This window comes from Pithys albifrons, chromosome 1, assembly GCF_047495875.1.
Source record: "Pithys albifrons albifrons isolate INPA30051 chromosome 1, PitAlb_v1, whole genome shotgun sequence".
Taxonomy (NCBI): domain Eukaryota; kingdom Metazoa; phylum Chordata; class Aves; order Passeriformes; family Thamnophilidae; genus Pithys; species Pithys albifrons.
The window spans coordinates 40861055-40882351 of NC_092458.1; the positions used below are offsets into that span (position 1 = coordinate 40861055).

Below are 21297 nucleotides of genomic sequence, written 5' to 3' on the forward strand. Positions count from 1 at the left end.
GTCTTTAAAAAAATCTATTGTAATTTTCCACGATTTATATCTCTAAAAAAACCCCAAAACAAAACAAAACAAAACAACAGCAACAAACAACAACAAAACAAACCCACACCATTAGTAAAGGCAAAATACTAGTTCTTTCTTGTGTTATTCCAGTAGTCAATGTAATTCTTGGCCTAAAGACAGTGCTGCCTAAGCTATATCTCAATTGCTTTACATATGAGTGAGCAACACAATGATTCAAGTATTTAAAATCTTATTACATTAATATTACCACCCCAAAGCATATTAATTTTCATATTGCCTATTTTGTTGTTTTCCTTCCCTATTTCTCTCCTTCCCTCCCCCAGTTCTTATATCCTCTCTCACTTTCTCTCACACCTACTCATTTTTGCTGCTTAACAGACAGAAGGTCATAGCAAGAGGAAAAGTAACAAACCAAACTCTCACCCAGTCAAAGATTTGATTTTTAGTTTAGTTTTCATATTCCCTTTTGGTTTATTTTTTATACTGTCAGTATTATTTTAACAATCAGTTATGCCATATACTTCAGAAGAAAGCGAAGGAGTTATTTTGCATCTTGAATTCAACTTGTTTATCTTTGGATCATAGGAGAGGACACTTGTCTAAACGATACTCGAATGTGTTATCTTAACATCTGTAACCCAAAAAGAAAATAGTGTAGGGCAACAGCAGGTCCTTAAATGCAGTAACAGATGTTCAGAAAACAAATATCAAATTAACAATTTATGAAACAAATACATAAAGATTGAACCATATTCTGCATTTCTGTCAGAAAAGCACTATTTTAGCAATTATTCTGACTTTCATTTTCCACCTCCTGCCTGAACTGAAGATGGCAACACCAAGTCAAAAAACTCCTACAGGTCTTTTTGCACATTGTGCAAAAATTCAGAAACAAACAAACAAACAAATAAAAACTTCATATAGCTCTGCATTACTTTGACTCTATGAAGTATTAAACATTTCTGTTTTACCAAGAATTTTCTGGGACATGTGAATACTTTATGTCTTTCAGATCAGCTTCCAAATTAATAATGCTGCAAAACCAACCTTACACCACCGAAAAGGAAACCTCACACCAAACTCTGAAACAAACATCAAAAATCCAAACAGTGACAATTTAAAGACTTGTAAACCGTTGCAAGAAATTACAATTTTGGGGGCGATTTTAACACTTACAGAACCTGCATTTGTAACAGTATGTATGGTATATAAAGTCTTTAGTTATGTATGTTTATAGATCCATGATGAAAAGATAACATTACCAGATTTAAACTTTTATCAGTAGTACAACCATACTGGTTTTTATATCAAGAGAGCTTGTCCAGTGAGTCCTAAGGCTACCTAAGTGCTTTGCAAATAAAATAAATATTATTGCCCTTAATTATACACAAATATCACAAATCACTTCTAAAATGTTAGTAGAATAAATATCACATATCTTCTTCTGGTTTAATAACTGGGACTGTGAACATATACAATTAAACTATATAAATTATTTTTCAAATTATCTCTGACTTCCAAGTGAGCTTGTATGTTTGTTCAGTGGTTTCATTCTAACACATGCCAGTGGTAAAGCTTGGAGTAAGAGCACATGACAATATTTTTTTTTAATTTTTATAATATCTTTCTAAGATTATCCAAGCTCTGGAACATTCACATTAGTAGTGGAGGTGACTATAGCTATGATGATATGGACAAGCTTGAAAAGTGGGCTCATGGCAATCTCATGAAGTTTAACAAGATCAAGTGCAAGGTGCTGCACTTGGGTGGATCAATTTCCAGTGTCAATACAGGCTGAGGGATGAACAGATTGAGAGCAGACCTATACCTACTGAGTTAGGTGGTGACAGCTAAAGTATAGCTCTGTATTAAATGTAGACTGAACAGAAGACCATAATAAACATTGTAATCTATTGCATAAATTTTCCATCTAACCCAATAGCCTTTTCTTCACAGTGACCGATATTAATTAAGGTGGCTTTTTGCAGCACCAGGAAGGTGTAGCTTGACAGGTCATAGGAATAATTAAAAGACTGGCCTATTTTTTGCCCCTGTTCTTTATGTGATTTTTCACTGCTGCTGCTTAATCAGATTACACATTGGATGTTTCTACAGAAATTTACTGAAAGGTTGGCATTTTATTTGCTTATCTGTTTATTAATCAATTTTTAATTAAGAAAAAGAACACATTAATCTCATAAACAGTAGCTGGAATATCCTAGCAACAACAATGTCATTACATGTATTTTCCTATTTTTTTAATCATTACTAATTTAAATATCCTTAACTCTACATTGTTTGAATTAAAAAAAAAAAGGTTGATTTCTTTGATGTCAAGAAGACTACACTAACTTATAAAATAGATAATATTTTAAATGTTTGTAATAAAGAGTGTACGGAAGAAAAAATCCAAAGGAGGGGTAAAAAATCATAACTTTAATGAGTTTTGTAATAATTAGGAAAATTGCTTCCCAAGCATAATTTTTATGAGTCAAGATTCAGAACAATAAAGCTACTGATACACATAATATTGTCAATAAAATCTAGTTTTATGACAATCATCAGCATAGCACTCTTTTGTTTCACCCCTCATTTCTCTCTGATATGTTGGTAGAGATGTAAAAGGGAAAATAAGTGAACAACCCTCTGCAATACTGAAAGTTAAGAAATAACATAACATACATTTTGTATATTTATCCTCTCAAAGGATATTTTGAAGATACAACATAATGACTTCAGTTTATTTCAAAATAAATTTCCCATTTTATATTAAATAACTTACTACATCTAGATGACAACCCTCTGTTCAGCTACTCTTGAAATACACTAATGAATGAAAACATGTCAACTGATCTTTCTGTTCAAAAATGACTGAAAAAGCAGACTTTAAAAAAATTAAAGTGTTATTTTTTGTAAACATCCTCTTGATATCAGTTAATCTCTTGAATAAGATTAACCTCATCTTGATATAGTAATCTAAAAGTTTGTTAATTTTAGTGTAATTTGATGTAAACAGTTCAGGGTCTTTAAAAATAAGGTGTCTACAATTATTCTACTTGTTTTGTATGCATTTTAGAACAAAGTAGATGGCTAATTTTTCTCCACTGACTGTAAAGATGCCTAGAAGGGTATCTCAGACTAAATACTACGAGCTAAAGCTATCACCAAACTGCAGAAGTGTTCCATCATAGATTTACTTCAGTTTCATTTATGAAAGCTAAGTTTAAAACCAGCAAACTATACTGTATAAATTGTTTAAATATTTACTTCAAACAAAAATATTTTGCAGTCTCTCCCCACCTTCCTTCTGAAAAAAAAAAAAAGAGAAAAAAAAAGTGGTAGAAACTATAGTAATTGAGAAAAAAAAGTTTGATTCAAACATATTTGTTTATATATCCTGACAGTGACATAAAAAGAAATACATCAGTTGCTCAGAGAAATGTATCTCTACCCTTCAAACCCTTTAGATTTTGAGAAATCCACCAAAAGAAGGAGCTGTTACTCTGAGTCCTCAGACAAAAAGACTTGTATTTTCAGCTGTTCTCTTCTTCACTTTGTTTTGGTTTTGCTTTACCTTTACTTGACCTTCCATGGTTAAAATGAAAGTACACAAGTTATTGAGTCAGTTCTCAATAACTTGAACTTTCGTGATGAGTGTTACGGGGAAGGAAAATGAAGAAAAATGTCAGAGAAAAGTGAAGTGGGTCCTCCAGCGCTGACCCCGTGTCACCTCCTACAAGTATTTCCCTTTGTGGCCTTGAAATCCTTCAACAATCTTTTCCATGTCCATAGACAGGGCAGTGCAAATACATTTTAGTAATGCTACTCACAGCCAGATGCTACAAAAATAAAAAACTGGAATGGTTCTATTGCTGGAGGGGTATATTTGGACTGTGGTGTGCCTGTGCTGCCCTCACAGAAGGGTTAGGCCTCTTAATTTCTCTTGGAATTAATATACCTTTGTAGGGGTTCATAAGATGTCTGTTGGGATGAACCGCTCATGTGCAGCAGAATAGTTTTATGACGTCTGATGATTTGACCAAGGCTCACTGATGTGGTTCTGTGCTGCAAATGCTGCACTGTCTGCACCAAAAAAAATATTTTTTGAGAGCTAAGCAAATGAATCCTAGCTCACATACATCCTGCAGGACCATACAATACAGACTTAGTCTACAGTTTATGATTTTTTTTCCAGTTTTAATTGCTGAAACTTCACATGAATGGAAGTAAAATAGTAAAAGTGAACATTCCTTGAATCATATGATAAAATATCCTGATTTTCCTTAATATCTTCAACTAAGAACACACTAGAGAAGCCAAGAGAAATCCTAGTACATTAGAGTAAGCAACAGACTTCCAGTTAAAGGAAAGAGTACAAGCCTACTTAATAAAAGCAGTCCAATTCTTACTGCGGGTATTGCAAGCAAACCTGAAGTAAGCTGTTTCAAAGTAACTTGTGCAGAAGCAATGACAAATTTAAAAATTTTACATGTCTATGTAGCTTATGGAGTATTCATGTTGCTTAAATAGAAGTCTTGCTGACAAAGCAGTGTCCTATTGCACCCATAAAGTTCAAAAAAGTTCAAGAGGGCGTATTTGGTATTTATTGGCCTGCAATCTAAACATAAGCATAACTATTTGTGAAATTGTACATTTTGTGATGCTAGTAATGGCATAACCAGCAACCATGTCTGAGTATTTGGGCACAGCTAACTATACATTTAAAGCTAATACGTAACTGCAAGAGGCAAAAGGAGACTTCTGTGATGTAACTGCACAAACAGGGTGCAACAAAATTCATGTATAAGGCCTAAACTGCAAAATATGAACAGAGTTTATAGAACAGGCAGGAAACATGACTGGGAAAATGAAAAAGTTCTGCTCCTGGAAATAAGATGTCTATACTGGGAACAGTTGAGATTCACTCTTTCTTTAGGGAAGGTTATGAGGATCATAAAAATACTATGGACACATGAGCAAAAAAAGAAAGATGAGTCTTTACTGTGGTCCCAGCTTACCTCTTCAAAGAGATCTCACAACTGATCCTCAAACCAGATTGCAGCCATCCCTGATGACTACATGGCATCTATTCTGTTGTATTGAATACACATAGATAATGTAAGAGACAGTTATTAAGAAATGTTTGAATATGCAGTAATTTTAACTAATAATGTATAAAACTTACCATTGGAAAATGTGCATTGTTAATGAATACCAGCCTAGTAAAACACCACTTTGATATTGGCCTTATTTCTGTTCTTTAAATAGAATCATAGAATCATTGAATCATAAAATCATAGAATCGATTGCATTGGAAAAGACCTCCAAGATCATCAAGTCCAACCCTTGGTCCAACTCCAGTCCATTTACTAGATCATGGCACTCAGTGCCAAGTCCAATCTCAGTTTAAAAACCTCCAGGGAAGGTGACTCCACCACCTCCCTGGGCAGCCCATTCCAATGCCAGATTACTCTCTCTGTAAAGAATTTTTTTCTAATATCCAACCCTAACCTGCCATGGCAGAGCTTGAGCTTGTGCCCCCTTGTCCTATTGCTGAGTGCCTGGGAGAAGAGACCAACCCCCACCTGGCTATAACTTCCCTTCAGGTAGTTCTAGACAGTGATGAGGTCACCTCTGAGCCTCCTCTTCTCCAGGCTAAACAACCCCAGCTCCCTCAGCCTCTCCCCATAGGGCTTGTGCTCCAGTCCCTTCACCAGCCTTGTTGCTCTTCTCTGGACTCGCTCCAGCACCTCAATATCTTTCCTGAACTGAGGGGCCTAGAACTGAACACAGCACTCAAGGTGTGGCCTCACCAATGCAGAGTACAGGGGAAGGATCACTGCCCCGGTCCTGCTGGCCACGCTATTTTTGATACAGGACAGGATCCCATTGGCCTTTTTGGCCACCTGGGCACACTGTTGGCTCATGTTGAGCTTCCTGTCCGTTAGTACCCCCAGGTCCCTTTCTGCCTGGCTGCTCTCCAGCCACTCTGTCCCCAGCCTGTAGCACTGCATGAGGTTGTTGTGGCCAAAGTGCAGGACCCGGCACTTGGCCTTGTTGAACTTCGTCCCATTGGAATCAGCCCATCTCTCAAGTCTATCCAGATCCCTCTGCAGAGCCCTCCTGCCTTCCAGCAGGTCGACACTCCCTCCCAACTTGGTGTCATCAGCAAATTTCCTGATGGTGGACTCAATCTCCTCATCTAAATCATCAATAAAGATGTTAAACAGGACTGGACCCAACACTGACCCCTGGGGAACCCCACTAGTGATCAGCTGCCAGCTGAATGCAGCTCTGTTCACCAGCACTCTCTGGGCCCAGCCCTCCAGCCAGCTCCTAAGCCAGCAGAGGGTACGCTTGTCCAAATAAAAAATATTCGCATCATCATCACACCCAGCTCTCCAATATATATATTTACATCAATACCCATACACATACACAGATACTTAATTGCAAGAGTGTCTTGTAAATTTGAATTTTAGTTCCTGTATCTTTTACAGAATAATTTGAAGATAACAAGGTCCAGATGCATCCAACTTAGGGTTTTGTGGGTGTTAAATCCTGGAATGCAGTATGTATTCATTCCCTCTAGGTACATGGATCTTTCCTTAGCCACCTCAGCAGCAATTCTGATTTGATCCTTTCATCAACTTAGGAAGGACAGAACTGTTTGTGGACTGCAATATGAATTGGATCAATAAAATGATCTTGGTTAAATAAAAAGCCTCGAGAAGTTAAAATTAGTGGCTGGAGGCTAGCAAAGGCAGTAAGGGATGTCTCATACCAGCTTTGCCAATGGAGAAAAAAAAATAACCAACAGCATGCTGAGACACCACTAAAATACTCTAGCCTTACATCAGAGTAATACATTTGAAATCATTTGGGATGCTGTGATGTAAAATCAAGCAGTGCAATGATTAATCGGGTCACCAGCCTCTTCTCCCTTATGTCTCCAAAATGCAATTTAATTAAAACTAAAATGCCATGTAGGATTGGTCCCAGCTGAACTTTAAAACCTAACTTTAGGCCCACCTGGCTAAACCCATAACAGTCTAGTTTCTCAGCACTGCATAAATACGAAGAAGGTATTATTTTATTGTTAATAATGTTTCATCTATTCAGTCTTTCTCCAGTCTACTGATGCACAGCAAGTCTCCTTGCAAAGCACCACTGCATACTGTTGGATAGTTTCAGACAAGTTTTCAGATACTTTCTATCAGAAAATAAGAATTTAAATTAAACAAAGGAAAGGAAAAATATTTTTGACAAAATACTATTTGCAGAAGAGTGAAAATAATGGACTTCCTGAAAACAAAACTACTTCTTCCCACTTCTCTGATTAAACAGGATTTTTAAATTTTTTTGTGTAATGTTTTTCAGGTGAGAGGTAGTTTGTGTTTCAACTGGTTTATCATTTGTCTCTGAAATCCTTGTTTTTGAAATTTGAAGTCTAAGTCAAGAAAAATCTGAGGAATGAAAACATTCTGTTTCCCCAGTTAAAATAATTGCATTGCAGTGAATTAAGATGTGAATTAATAAGAAAACCAAAGTCTGGTATTACTGTCACACTACATAACTAAATTAGGCCTCCAGAAAGAAAATGACTGGCATATAAAACCTTTGATGCATAAAATCAAGTCTAAGAGAGGAGGAGAAGGAGACAGGAAGGCTTTAGATTTTTTTTTTTTTGGTAAAGAGGCTTTTTCTATAAATCAGTAGTCCTGCATCTCTGAAATACTGGGTAGAAGGCAGAGCTGAGTCTTCTGAGACTTGGGTCTATTTCTAGCACTATCAACGGCTTGATATGTGACCTTCCCAAGGTCAGTGCCTCTGTTTTCCAATCTGTTGAGCAAATAAAATTATATTGTATTCTCCTGAAAAAGCCTTTGAGATGGGTAGACAAAAAGAGAAAGAATTGGGTATTACTCTTATATAAGAGTTGACTTTTTGTGTTGTACCCCTGAGTAATGATGATAATTACATCAGTCACCATGTTTGTTCATCACAGATTTCAAAACCCCTTTGGGCTGTATAATACCTTCCATTTCCTCAAACTTGGAAACTGAGGCATGGGAAAGAGGAATGAGTTGCCCAGAGTCATGTCAGCAAACTATTGGTAGAGGTAGATCTTCACCTCAGTTCTGCATTCTGACCATTTCCCTCTTCATTATCAAACAATGGAAATAAATTATAGTTACAATGGAGAAATAAACTTTTATCTGCTTTTGTCCATTTAAATAATCTTTATGTTGCTCTGAGACTTTGCCATGAAAATAGATAAGAAAATGACTAATTATTGAAAATACATTATAGATCTATTATTTAAGCTGATGTGAGTCAGTGGGATTATTGTGTAAGTAATAGATTGAAAGTTTGGGCATTTATTTTTCTTGAGGTTTTTTTTCGTGGTGGCTTGGGGGTTTTGTGTGTTTTTGTAGTTAAGAAAGATATTTTTAATGCCTTGCATATATCTAAATAACACTGATTTGTGTTGCAGAAGTTAACTTATGCTTTTCATGTCTCTTCTTTTAAGTTTTCTTATGAGGATGAGTGTAATTTTTATCATTAAGTTGTGTGAACACGTTACTAAACTACATCAGCCAGCTGAATATGTTGTACAGTGACCAGCTGTTTCAATCTTTTGTTTGTTTTTAGTCAGACAAGAGACACATTTTAGGAAAGAATGAAATAAGCAAGCAATCTAAACTACAAAAAGGTCACATTAGCAAAAGTGCAGTACTATATTGTGTATTGATCACACTACATGGAAGTCATGTCTTGCAGGATGTTGAGAATTGTTGTAACAAGTACTTAAAATGATAACGCTGGAATCTGTTAAAAAAATTGCTGAGGTTAGATTATGGTGCAAATGTTATCACTTCTTATTAAAGGCTGCAACATTATACAAGTACATTCCCTGCTATAGCTGGCCAAAAGAACAAATATTTCTTACAGCTCCAGTTAATTTCATTGTAATGTTTTTTCCCCAGCCTAAATGTATGTCTTTTATCACAAAGAAAAAAATGTATTCTGTGTACTTCAGTGCTGCAGTGCTGAATGCTGCAATGCCAAACTTAGCAAGCTGAAGCCTGGAGTGAAATCCCAATCCCCAAGTCAGAAAATCAACCATCTTACATACTACTCTGGTAAGGGCAGAAATCAGGCCTTCACATGAGGACTGAGAACATAGAAGATGCAGCTGGGAGGACATTTCAAGTGAAATGCTGCAGTGAAATCTCAGTTCACATTCTGGGGTCAGTGCTGCAGCAAAGCCATCGCCCTTCATCAGGGCTTCACAAATTGAAATTCTCCCATTAAAACAGACTAATTCTGTTGCATCAAAGTTTTAAAGAGTGTATGAGTCTTTGTGTGTGTATGTGTGAGAGTGAGTTTTGGGATGAGAGTAATAAAAGGAGGTAGGTGACTCAGCTCAACACCCTCTCTCTCTCCTTCTAACTAACAGCACAGTGGGCAGAATATGCTTTCCTAGTGAAGACACAGGGTCAATTCATTACTGTGTTGGAAGTGGCTTAATTCTGTCCCTACAGCAACCCTTAAGTCTGATAAAAAAAGACCTCTCCAGATGACTATATGTATGGCTAGGCTTCATGAACAAATATTTGAGAAGAGCTCTAACCGCATGGGTCTATCCTTCAAGCCTGTGCAGTGGATTTTTGAGGTGAGACACAGTGTGCACAGAACTGGCCCTACCCTTTACTCCTAAGGTTCATCTACCACGGCCGAGTGAGCTTGGACGGTAACAGTGTAGTCCTCAGGACTAGAACCTATAGCCCCCGTTGTTCCCAGGAGGTCTCCCATCCAAGTACTAACTGGGCCTGACCCTCCTTAGCTTCTGAGATCTGATGAGATTGGGTATCAGGGTGGCATTTAACTGCCTAGATGACTATAGGCTGCAGGAAAATAAAGATAAAAAAAAATTTAAAAAATAAAGGAACAGAGAGAGGAAAATAAAGCATAAATGTCTGTCTGAACTGATTCCTTCACCAAAGACCTATTGTGGATACTCTCTCTGGTAAGGACAGTAGTTGTGAGGCTCAGTCCTGTCCTAAGAACTGTTCAGGTGCTTTAGTGATTGTAATTCAATCAATCACAGTGAAAACTGGGTCATGAAATCATATATATATATATATATATATATATATATATATATATATATATATAAAATAAATAAAAAATAAAAATAAATAAAAATAAATAAATAAATAAAAAATTCTGGTCAAGACTTTGGCCTGGCCTACTCGCTAAATACACCCCTTCCTTCTGCATCATAAGAATTTCAAAATCAAATGACTACTTCAGTTTTATGGCAGACTACACAAAGAATGGATGCAAAAGCTGTCCAGCTTTCTGACTCCTATTCCTTTTTCTGACATCTAGTGTTCAAACTTTTAAGATTAACCATGTGACGTATTTGACCAATGCTTCCAACATAATATTATCTCAAGGTCTGATGACTATGTATCATGCAGAAGATTATCTATGGGTTATGCTACCAGCTTTGTAGTCTGAACATCTTATGTGAGAAGTCTATTAGGCCAAGCTCAGTCTCATATAAAAGCATAATGCAATCAAAGTCCTCCCAGAGTTCTGCATGCCCTAGTGGGTGTTGTAACTCATGCTCCCCCAGTGTCTTTCTCTTGTTCAAGATATCTCAAAATTATTTTTCTTGAAAAGTAGAACAGCTGCAGCAAGAGCGTTGGTAGCCCAGTGGATGAGGGTATGAGCCAAGAAAGAGAAACATGTGGGTTGGCTCTTACACTGTAAAAGACAGAGAATTTTTATTTTCTCATCCTGAGCTAGTCTCCTACTCACTAGATAGAAGTAGGCAATCCACCTCTCTGACTTTCTTTTCTTTCCTTTTTTTTTTTTTTAGTCATCATCATCCGCCACTGCATCATTTTGCAAAGCTCCGTCTGTTGAACATATCGTAGGGAGACTTGGAATGCACTCACATGTCATTACCCTTAGCAAAATGAAAAATGAAGATGAAAATTATCTAGTTTTGGAAACCTTGCTAGGTCTAATTTCAGTTTAGACAGAAGTCCAGTAGCTATGTGAGGACTGGCCTGCAAAATATACTGAGATAGAAAATGTTGTAGGATCCTGATAATAGCTTAGCCCCTTCTACTCTTGGTTAAAACTGGCCAATCTGAACTGGTTTAAAGTCATTATCTACACTGAGAAGCATAGTTTTTTCAGGAGTTACATTAATATATAGAGGCACCTATGTTAACTATCAGACCATGTTAAATTCCATAGTCAAAAGCCTGAACAAAGTCATAATTTCAAATTAAATAATGAACCTATAACTCTTTTATTTGCTGAGTCTATCATAATTTGTAGTGCACATGCATACATGTTTATATATATATGTATGTATGTATGTGTGTATCCATACACAACATCATGTCCATAGTGTATGATGTCTTTATTGTATTATACCTTCACAGAAATAATGGAGCCAATTTTACAGTACATAGCACAAACATTGAAATCAGCATATCTACAATAATATTTTTTCTTCTGTAGAACCTTTACAGATGGTCTGAGTTCTGCTCTGCAAGTTCTACAATGTTAGATGAAGTAACTAGCTTTTTAACATGTTCCAAAGTAGCACAAATACATCCTTATCCAGTGTTACTTACATAGTCATAGCAACAGGGAGATGGGAGACAGAAGATTGCTAATTAGAAAAATAGAGAAGTATCCCACTACCTTTTTTTCTTCCAAGGAATTTTCCATATTATGAGTAAAACCATTTCTATTCAAAATGGCTTCATTTGGCTCCTATGTGGTTAAATATGGGACTTTACATACAGAGGAACGGTATAAGTGGGAAGCTCATTGTCTCAGGCTTCTAGAATTTGTAGATTTAAACACAAGGTAAAAGACACCAGATAAGTAAAGGAGTCAAGGACAACATACTTGTGTTCTCTTTCCTGATCTCTTATCTTCTGGACAATTTAGAGGGGATTAAAAGACTTCTATTAATCAGCCTGTGTATGGGTTGTAAACTGGGATGAATATGGTGAATTTTAAAGACCCAAATTAATTGGCACTTCAATGCTGTATGATGTCTCACTTTGCCACACTCTCTAAGTATCAGAGTAAAACATTTCATCTCCCAATCAACCTGACCCAGGAATAGGTATTTCCTTAAAACATTAAGAGGCAGGCTTCTTATCCTGAGATATCTGTTTCCAAAGTTAATTCAAGGAGATGAGAAAAACTAGGAATTTGGGATTATGATATTAAGTAATGTTAATTTCCTCAGTTTGACTCTCAGAGCCAAAACTTCAGATGTCAACTCTAAAATGGATAGTGCCTCTTTTCTTCCTTTCTGACTTGTTTTCTAGATGTTAACTTTTGCATGGCAGATGTTCTCTCAATGCATGCATATCTAGTATCCAGAGTATACAGCTGAAAACACAATGGCTTCCTTAGATAAATACTTTTTTTGGAAATTACATAGCATCCATAAGCACTCTTATTTCTTCTGGCAGATTTTTTACCATTTGCGTTTTTTCCACTTTGAAGTTCTAGGTCCCCAGATGGCTTCCACCAGTTCCCACCTCTCAGCAGATCCCTTGAAAGAAGCAGGCAATTTCTCCTTCATGCTTTGACAACAGGTCATTGTCTCCTTCCTCTTATTTAATTCATACTTACTTATTTAATATCTTGTTAATGTTCAGGTCCTCTGGTTGCATTTTGATTGTTTTTCCAGTGCCTGAGCAATTTTAATAACATGAAGGTAAAGATGCTAGAAAGTTTTATTTTAAGGCAGGAGGAGAGCAAGCTCTTTAGTCCTCATGCTCCACATCCCAGGGAGCCTTCATGAGGCTCCAGATTTTCAGCCTCTCCTCCCCAGAGACTTTATTCACAGTGATCTTGTCTCTGCTTCTGACACTCGGTGAGTGTGTCCTTGACCTCCACCCTGACCCTTTTCCCTTTCCCAACTGTCCGACCTCCCTCTGTGGAATTTCCTGGGGCTTTCTCTCCTCTGGTTCCTCTTGCACTTTGAGGCTGCAATTTTTGATCCGTGGAAGATTTCCAAACAGTCTTGCACCCCCACCCTTCCACCCTGATATCACTGAGAGACAAAGTCAAAGAAACCACCAGGAGAAATTAATTAATGTGCCTCAATGTGGCACCAACTTTCCTTCTCTCTTTTGTTTTTTCCTAGTGAAACCACCGATATATTTCTCGTGGTGCTTTCTGTCTCAGTGGCATTTTATCTCTTCCAGCCGGTTTGTAATTTATTGAGCTAGCATTTTCACAGCCAGAATTTCTCTCTTTTAGTCTGTTTTGTTTCTTACTCCTGTCCCATTTCCTCCCGTTCCCCCCCTCCCTCCCCAGACTCTGCCCACCGTAACAAATCAAAAGGCCAAAATCTTCATCCTGGGGAAAGGAAATGGTCACGGTAACTGTTGTAACTTGTCTATGGTCTAATTACATTAATTTGATAAGATCATCGTCGGCAGGATGTTAATTTATTTGTAAGCAGTAGCCAGGGAAAAGCTTTGACCAAGTTAACATGCCGCCGGGACCAGGGGGTTCAGGCTCCATATGGCTCTCTGGATTCTCCTATAAATAACCCTCCTCCAGCCCACTCCGCGGTTACATCTCCCTCCCCACCAGTATGCCGCAAAGTTCACCACCGGCGCCTAAGGGGAGAGGTACAGCCCCGGGCTGCAGGAGGCATCAAGAGGCTGAGCTGCCTCTCCTGCCTCCGCGCCTCCACCTCCTCCTTCTCCCCTTCCTCCCCCGCCTCTCTCTCCTCCCCCTCTTCAGTGTGGTTTGACAAGACAGGGGGAAACGTGGATTTCCATTTGCACCACCAGAGGTGCAACTGGTTCTTCGCTTGTAGGCATCTGAAAACCGTCCAAATGATGCAGAAACTTTTGTATGCTTGGCTCCTGTCTTTAAGGCCAGGCACTGATTTTTCCGCTATGTAATCTCTTTTGTCAGAAGGGTAGGAGCTAGAAAGGGAGGAGGGGGGTTGCGTCGGGAGGCGGAGAAGAGGGGTGGAAGGAGAGGGTCGAGGAAAACAGTCATTTTATTTCCACAGAGAGTATATTAGGAGCATCCCTAGAGAATATCTATGCGTGGACATACGTGCATCTTCGGATTTTTATATAAAGATAAGAATAACTGTCAATTTCTACCCTCTCCTCCCCTCTTTAAGGAAGACACTATATTCCGTGGGAACAGGTAGGGTGAACTGCTAACAGTGCAGCAATCCCCTCCCCCTACCTACCCTCCTCTCTGTGATCGTCTAAATTATGAAAAATAGAGAGAGAATGCATTAATCCACGGTTCGACATTGCAGAGAGATCACCAGCAAGAGACAAAATCCAACATGAAACATCCTAGACTGCAGGGGAGGACAAAACGCATTTAAAGCAACGATAAAAATGGCGTGCAGAATAATTACCTCAAATTGCTACTCGCTTGACACCCTGACACTAATTCTGATCAAGCCATTGGGAAATACAATAAGGCAAACGCGCCTTCCTCTCCTGCTTGTGCAGGTGTGAGTCTGTGTGAATAGGGGAAATAATGAACTGGTCGGGAGTAGAGGAATGCTAAACTTTCCATCTTAAAAGAAAAGAAACAAATTAAATAATCCATTTAGGAGAAAGCATCTAAATAGATCGACAGCTTTTAATGCCAACGTTTTTAACGCTTGCCCCGTACGTGGATTGATTTTTTTTCCTCTCCAGCATTCCCTCAGCAGATGGATTTTTGCCACTGCAGCTCAGCAGAGGGTGTCAGATCTTTCAGTGTGCACCAGGTTGAAACGAGCAGAGCCTCTTAGCAACTCTCCCTCTGCGTGCATGTGAGTGTGTGCGAGCGTGCGGCTTGGCAGCAGCGGAAGAAAAAGGAAAGAAGAGCGAGCGAGGGAGCGAGCGAGGAGGGGAGGCAGCGCGGCCGGCAGGGCGAGGCGAGGCGCGGCGCGGCGCGGGCGGGCGGGCGGCCCCTGCCGCGGCCCCCCGGCAGGCTCCGGCCGCCGGCGGGCATGGGCAACCGCGCACCACAGCAGCGGGGGCAGGCGCCGCGCAGCGCCTGGGCTGCAGCGGGCAGCGCCTAGGCTGGGGCGAACAGCGCCTGGGCTGGGGCGGGCAGCGTCCGGACTGGGGCGGGCGCTTTCAGCACCGCGGCGCTGGACAGCGCCCGGCGGGCGGCGGGCGAGGAGCGCGGCTCCGCGGCCGCTCGGCAAGGTCAGTCTGCGCGGAGCCGCGCACGGCGCAGTCTCCGCGGCCACCGCTGCGCTCCCGCCCGCGCCTCTCTAACATGCAGCGGCGGCCGGGGGCCAGCAGCACCGTTCCGATGAGCCAGCCCGGCCGACAGACCTCCACTTAGCTGCCCGGGAGGCGTCGGGGAGGGCGAGCAAGGAGGGGATTTTTTTCCTTCTACTTTTTTTTCTTTTTTTCTTTTTTTCTTTTTTTTTTTTTTGCCTGCCTTGCAGTACGTGCCTGGATAGTTTGTGGATATAATTACTGACTGGAATCTGGGCTGTTGCAGTTGTACGTGGGGGGAGAGAAAGGAGAAAAGAAAGCATCCCCCCTTTCACCGACCCTCCCTGCTATTCCCCCCATTTTCTTTTTCTTCCCCTTTGGTGGTGGTTCGGACATTTAATGTATTGAATGAACTGGAATTGCTTTCCATGTGAGGAGGATGGTTGCTGTTACTTTGTGATGAGATCGGGAATGAATTGCTCGGTTTAAAAATGCTGCTTTGGATTCTGTTGCTGGAGACGTCTCTTTGTTTTGCTGCTGGAAACGTTACAGGGGACGTTTGCAAAGAGAAGATCTGTGCCTGCAACGAGATAGAAGGGGATTTGCACGTAGACTGTGAGAAAAAGGGATTTACCAGCCTGCAACATTTCAGCGCCCCAGCTTCCCAGTTCTACCATTTATTCCTGCATGGCAATTCCCTGACTCGACTTTTCCCTAATGAGTTTGCTAACTTTTACAATGCGGTCAGTTTGCACATGGAAAACAACGGTTTGCATGAGATTGTTCCTGGAGCTTTCCTTGGGCTGCAGCTGGTGAAACGCTTGCACATAAACAACAACAAGATCAAATCGTTCAGGAAGCAGACTTTCCTAGGGCTGGACGATCTGGAATACCTCCAGGCAGATTTTAATCTATTGCGGGATATTGACCCGGGAGCATTTAGGGATTTAAACAAGCTAGAGGTGCTGATTTTAAATGACAATCTTATCAGCACTTTACCCCCCAATGTGTTTCAGTACGTCCCAATCACCCACCTCGACCTCCGGGGAAACCGTCTTAAAACCTTGCCTTATGAGGAGGTCCTGGAGCAGATCCCAGGCATTGCTGAAATCCTGCTAGAAGATAACCCCTGGGACTGCACTTGCGATCTGCTGTCATTGAAAGAGTGGCTGGAAAACATACCTAAAAACGCTTTGATCGGCAGAGTGATTTGTGAGGCTCCCACTAGGTTGCAGGGCAAAGATTTAAATGAGACCACAGAGCAAGAGCTGTGCAAAAAGAACAGAGTAGATTCTAGCCTAGCTGCTCCCCCTGCCGAAGAAGAAACCTGCGATCCTGGTCCCATTCCAACCCCCTTTAAAATACATGGCAAAGAAGACCCTGCCACGCCGGGATCTGCTCCAAACGGAGGTACAAAGATTCCTGTCAACTGGCAAATCAAGACCAGACCCACTGCTGCTGTGTCGACAGTGAGTGCGAAGAGCAAGATACCAGCTACCATGTCCTGCCCGCACATCTGCAGCTGTGATCAGATCCCTAGCTCGGGTTTAAAGGTTAATTGCAATGACAGGAATGTGAGCAGCTTGGTGGATTTGAAGCCCAAGCCATCCAATGTGCAGGAGCTGTTTCTGAGAGACAACAAAATACACACCATCAGGAAATCCCACTTTCTGGATTACCGAAAACTTAATTTACTCGATCTGGGCAACAACAACATTGCCACTGTCGAGAACAACACCTTCAAGAACCTCTTTGATCTCCGATGGCTCTACATGGATAGCAACTACTTAGACACCCTGTCCCGGGAGAAATTTGCTGGGCTGCAAAACCTGGAGTATTTGAATGTGGAGTTTAATGGAATCCAGATGATCATGCCTGGCACCTTCAATGCGATGCCCAAACTGAGAGTCCTCATCCTCAACAACAACCTGCTGAGGTCTCTCCCAGTAGACGTGTTTGCTGGGGTATCGCTTTCCAAGCTGAGCATACACAACAATTACTTCATGTACCTCCCGGTGGCTGGGGTGCTGGACCAGCTCACCTCTATCACCCAGATCGACCTGCACGGCAACCCATGGGACTGTACTTGCCCTATTGTGCCTTTCAAACAGTGGGCAGAGATGCTGCGACCCAAGGTGATTATGAGTGACCTGAGGTGCGAGTCCCCTGAAGATTTCTTCAAGGAGGATTTCGAGTCTCTCTCCAACGATGTGATTTGCCCTCAGTTAAAAATCTTGCCCACATTAACTTCTACTAACAAAAACAGCACTGGGCTGACAGAGACAGGTACTCACTCCAACTCCTACTTGGAGACCAGCCGGGTCTCCATTTCGGTGCTAGTGCCAGGGCTCCTGCTGGTTTTTGTGACCTCTGCCTTCACGGTGGTTGGCATGCTGGTGTTCATCCTAAGGAACAGAAAACGGTCTAAGAGGAGGGATGCCAACTCCTCTGCATCCGAAATCAACTCCTTGCAGACTGTCTGCGACTCATCCTACTGGCATAACGGGCCCTACAACGCCGACGGGGCCCACAGGGTGTATGACTGCGGCTCTCACTCCCTGTCGGACTGAGGAGGCGGGAGGGGCGGGGGCGGACGCCACCCGGAACCGGCCCTTCACGCTCCGGCCGGGGACAGCTCTGCACCTCCGCTGCTACGTTTTGTGAGAAACGAATCACACAGACACACGCACGCCTTTCCTCACAATCCCCATAGCAAGCGCCGAGGCCCAGTGGGCGGCGGGGGGAGGCCGGCGCCGGGGCACATCCCTGCAGAGCAGCGCAGCCCGGCGCGTTGGGCGCATCCCCCACCCTTGCGCGGCCGGGACAGCGTCAGACAGGCGAAGAACTGCTTCCTTCGGCTCCAGCAGGGCGAATCATGGCTCTTGGTTTTGTTGAGCTTTTGTTCTATTGGAGTTTGTTTTGCTTTTTTGCCCTCTTCCTTTGTGGACTGACCTCTTTCCGAGAGGCCGGGAAAAAGAGGGGGCGGAGGACAGGCTGCTGTCAGCCTCCTCCTGACGGCAAAGCAAGAGTGGAAAGTTGCACGAAGGCATGAATGTAATGTAAATAAATGACTCCGACTCCGAAATAAATAGACAAATGGACAAAAAAAAAAGTGCTGCATGGCTCGCATGGATACAACGCACCCCAGGGACGCTCCAGCCCCCGACTGGGAACAGCGTCTAGTTCACACCATCATCCCTCTTACCTGATAAGTCCCTTCGTATCAAACCTTCTATATACGAAATACAGTATAATAATAAAAAGTGCCATTTCGACAGTTTTTTTTTTGTGTGATCAATAGGCAGTAGAGATCGTACTTTTACCGTGGAAAAAAATGTAAAGGTTTTATTTAAGACATAGTTGCATGAATACTCTCATTGGATTTTTTTTTAAGGTGGGAATTACTTTGGTGAGAGAGATTTGCTTTGTTGATAGCGGGTTGTGTTTTGTTTTCGGGGGCAGGGGCGGGGAGGAGAGGCTTTTTTTCCCCCCCTCTTTCTTCTTTTTCAATATACATATTTAGTATTGCCTTTCCATCTGAATGTAAAAATTAGTACCCTTGATTTCTATTATGGTTACAATGTAAACATAAAAAAAATTCAAAGCAGTTAAGCATGACCAATTAATGTCACTCTAGTGCTTAGGCTGCAAAGTTTAATGGTAGAAAATTCTGTGCTGTTGTAAATCTTACTATAACTTGAGGAAAACAGAACTGAGGAAGCAAGTGAAACTTACTAATTCTATTCGAGGATTTTATAATGGCATATTTTTTCAGTATTAAAGTAAAAATGTTTTCAACTCTGGGTCCTTACCATTTTTCCAGCATCCAATTCTTGCAAATGGGTTACTTGAGCTTAGGGGACAGAGCCTCCTTTCAGTGTTCTCTGTGTGTGTTTCTTTCCCTCCCTCCCTCTCTCTCTTCCCTCCTTCCCTCCCTTCCTCCTTCTCATTCATTGAAAGGCAGAGACACAAACACCCTTCCTTCCCCTCTTTCCCGATGTAAATAACACACAGAAGTTTCCTGCCTCCTTTCCTTCCCTAGCCTCCGTGGTTTTGTCTTTTTTTGTGTGTGTGTGGTTTTTTTTTTTTTGGTGGGTTTTTTTGTTTTTTTTTTTGTTTGTTTGTTTGTTTGTTTGTTTTTTAAATAACGAGGCAGTGAATCCCTTATTTAATGCTGTGGATCTCTCGCTGCTGCCGCTGCTGTCGCCACCTCTGCTGCACACACTGCAGATATATTAGGGATGTTAGTGGGAATTTGCTTTAAGTGCCTTTGCCCAGCTCGGTCTCATTAAGCTGAAGTAGAATTTCCGCGGCCAGCATTCCCGCCCGGGAGCAGGTTGCCCATTGGGGCTGTTGCGGTCGGCCGGGTTCCAGCAGCTGCCGCCAGTGAGAAAACGAATTAGAGCAGGGATTTTCCCGTTCCTGCATGGGGTATCTCCATCCTTTGATATTAAATGCTGAAAAAAAGCACGGTGCAGTGCTGCAGTTGGACTTCAGGCAGGTCGTGTTTGATCCTGTTTCTGTATGGGAAAGAGCCCCTAAACTGAGTCAAACCTGTGAAGGCGAAAGTCCCTGCAAATCATTTGTAACTCATAGCTCAAGTCCCAGTGGAGTTATGAAGAATTTCAGTCACGTTGCTCCTGGCTTTCTTCAGGCAGAGAATTCTTTTAGAGTAAAACACCGTAAGGGACTTGCTAAACTTCAAATACTGATTCAGTTTGCTTTATAGCACACACCCACCTTTAGGAGCTGTGAGGAGAAAACAGACAGACATTCAGACACATTGCAATAGGTATGCTCTTGAAAATGAGGCAGAAGCCTGACCATGGGTGTTTGTGAAGCACTAAACATGGGGAATACATCATTCCTCCAGAATCCTTTATCACTGTGGAAAAATCTGCAGTCTCCTAGAAAATACCTTGAAGATTGGATGTGTAGCTCTGAAAAAGGCATGGCCTGCTTAACTATACAAACCGTTCCTGTTTCAGGGCCTCTTCTTTATTCCACCTTGCTGCTTCATTAGACTGATTGTTCTGTCAGGACATTCTGTGTAAGACAAAGTGATGCCAGTAGAGGCATTAGTTTGCCATTGTGCAGTCTACCATTGTGCAGATTGATAAGAAAAAGCAAATGCATTTACATGTGAGCCAGTATTTCTTTCTTGGGAGGGCATCAACTTCAGCTTAGAAATAGTCCAAAATAGTCTAAAATAACCTGTTTAAGTATAAGCTAGTGCATCCTTAGATGACTACCTAAGTCTTGCTGCCTTCTTCACAATATTGTGGTGATAAAATTGAGCAATTGAAATAATTAAGGACACATCCCATGCTAAAAAAATGAATCATAATTACACTAGGAGTACTGTTATGGAAGTTAAAATAAAAGATATAATAAATTAAATATGACGAATCACTGACTGATATCAGACATGCATGCATTTCAGAGAATATAATGCTTAATATATGTAATTTTAATTTGTTGCCATGGAGAAATAGCACAAAGTTGCAACTTTGCTCATTTACTTTCCTTGAAGTGCTAGTTCATTGGCACACCTAAATAGAAATGTCAATTCAGTTGAAGTGTTGAAGACAGGCATTTATTATCCTGTTTCTAGGATGGGCAGAAATAACAAAATGGACCTTTTCCTTTTTATGCCATTTTCTGATTTTGACATTTACAGGATTCTTTTTTTCCATCTTGCAGATACTTATCCTTAAGACACATAAAACAGACTCTCTGAGATGATATAATAATTACCAGACCTTATATTACAGTGTTTATCTTATTTACATGTTTAGTACTTCTGTGATTATTTTTCTCAAAACAAAACACTCAACCAAAGAGAAACATATGAGAAAGAAAAGGGATGAATGAGGATGTATTGAAGAAGAGTGAATGTGTTGAATATATTCAGCTGTACTACCTTATCAACAGTAAAAAAAAGTAAATGTTTATTTGTATGATAAAGACTAGCTGTCATAGTATTTCTAACATTGAATGCCAATATAATATC

The 21297-nt window shown here is 40.8% G+C and overlaps 1 protein-coding gene across 1 annotated transcript; it reads left to right on the forward strand.

Moving 5' to 3' along the window:
- Nucleotides 1–14620: 14620 nt before the first annotated feature.
- Nucleotides 14621–19098, forward strand: SLITRK1 (SLIT and NTRK like family member 1). The gene is made up of 2 exons (XM_071549564.1): nt 14621–14884; nt 15515–19098. Exon 2 carries the CDS (start codon nt 15776–15778, stop codon nt 17852–17854), a length of 2079 nt encoding a protein of 692 aa, XP_071405665.1. The 5' UTR covers nt 14621–14884; nt 15515–15775; the 3' UTR covers nt 17855–19098.
- Nucleotides 19099–21297: the final 2199 nt, after the last annotated feature.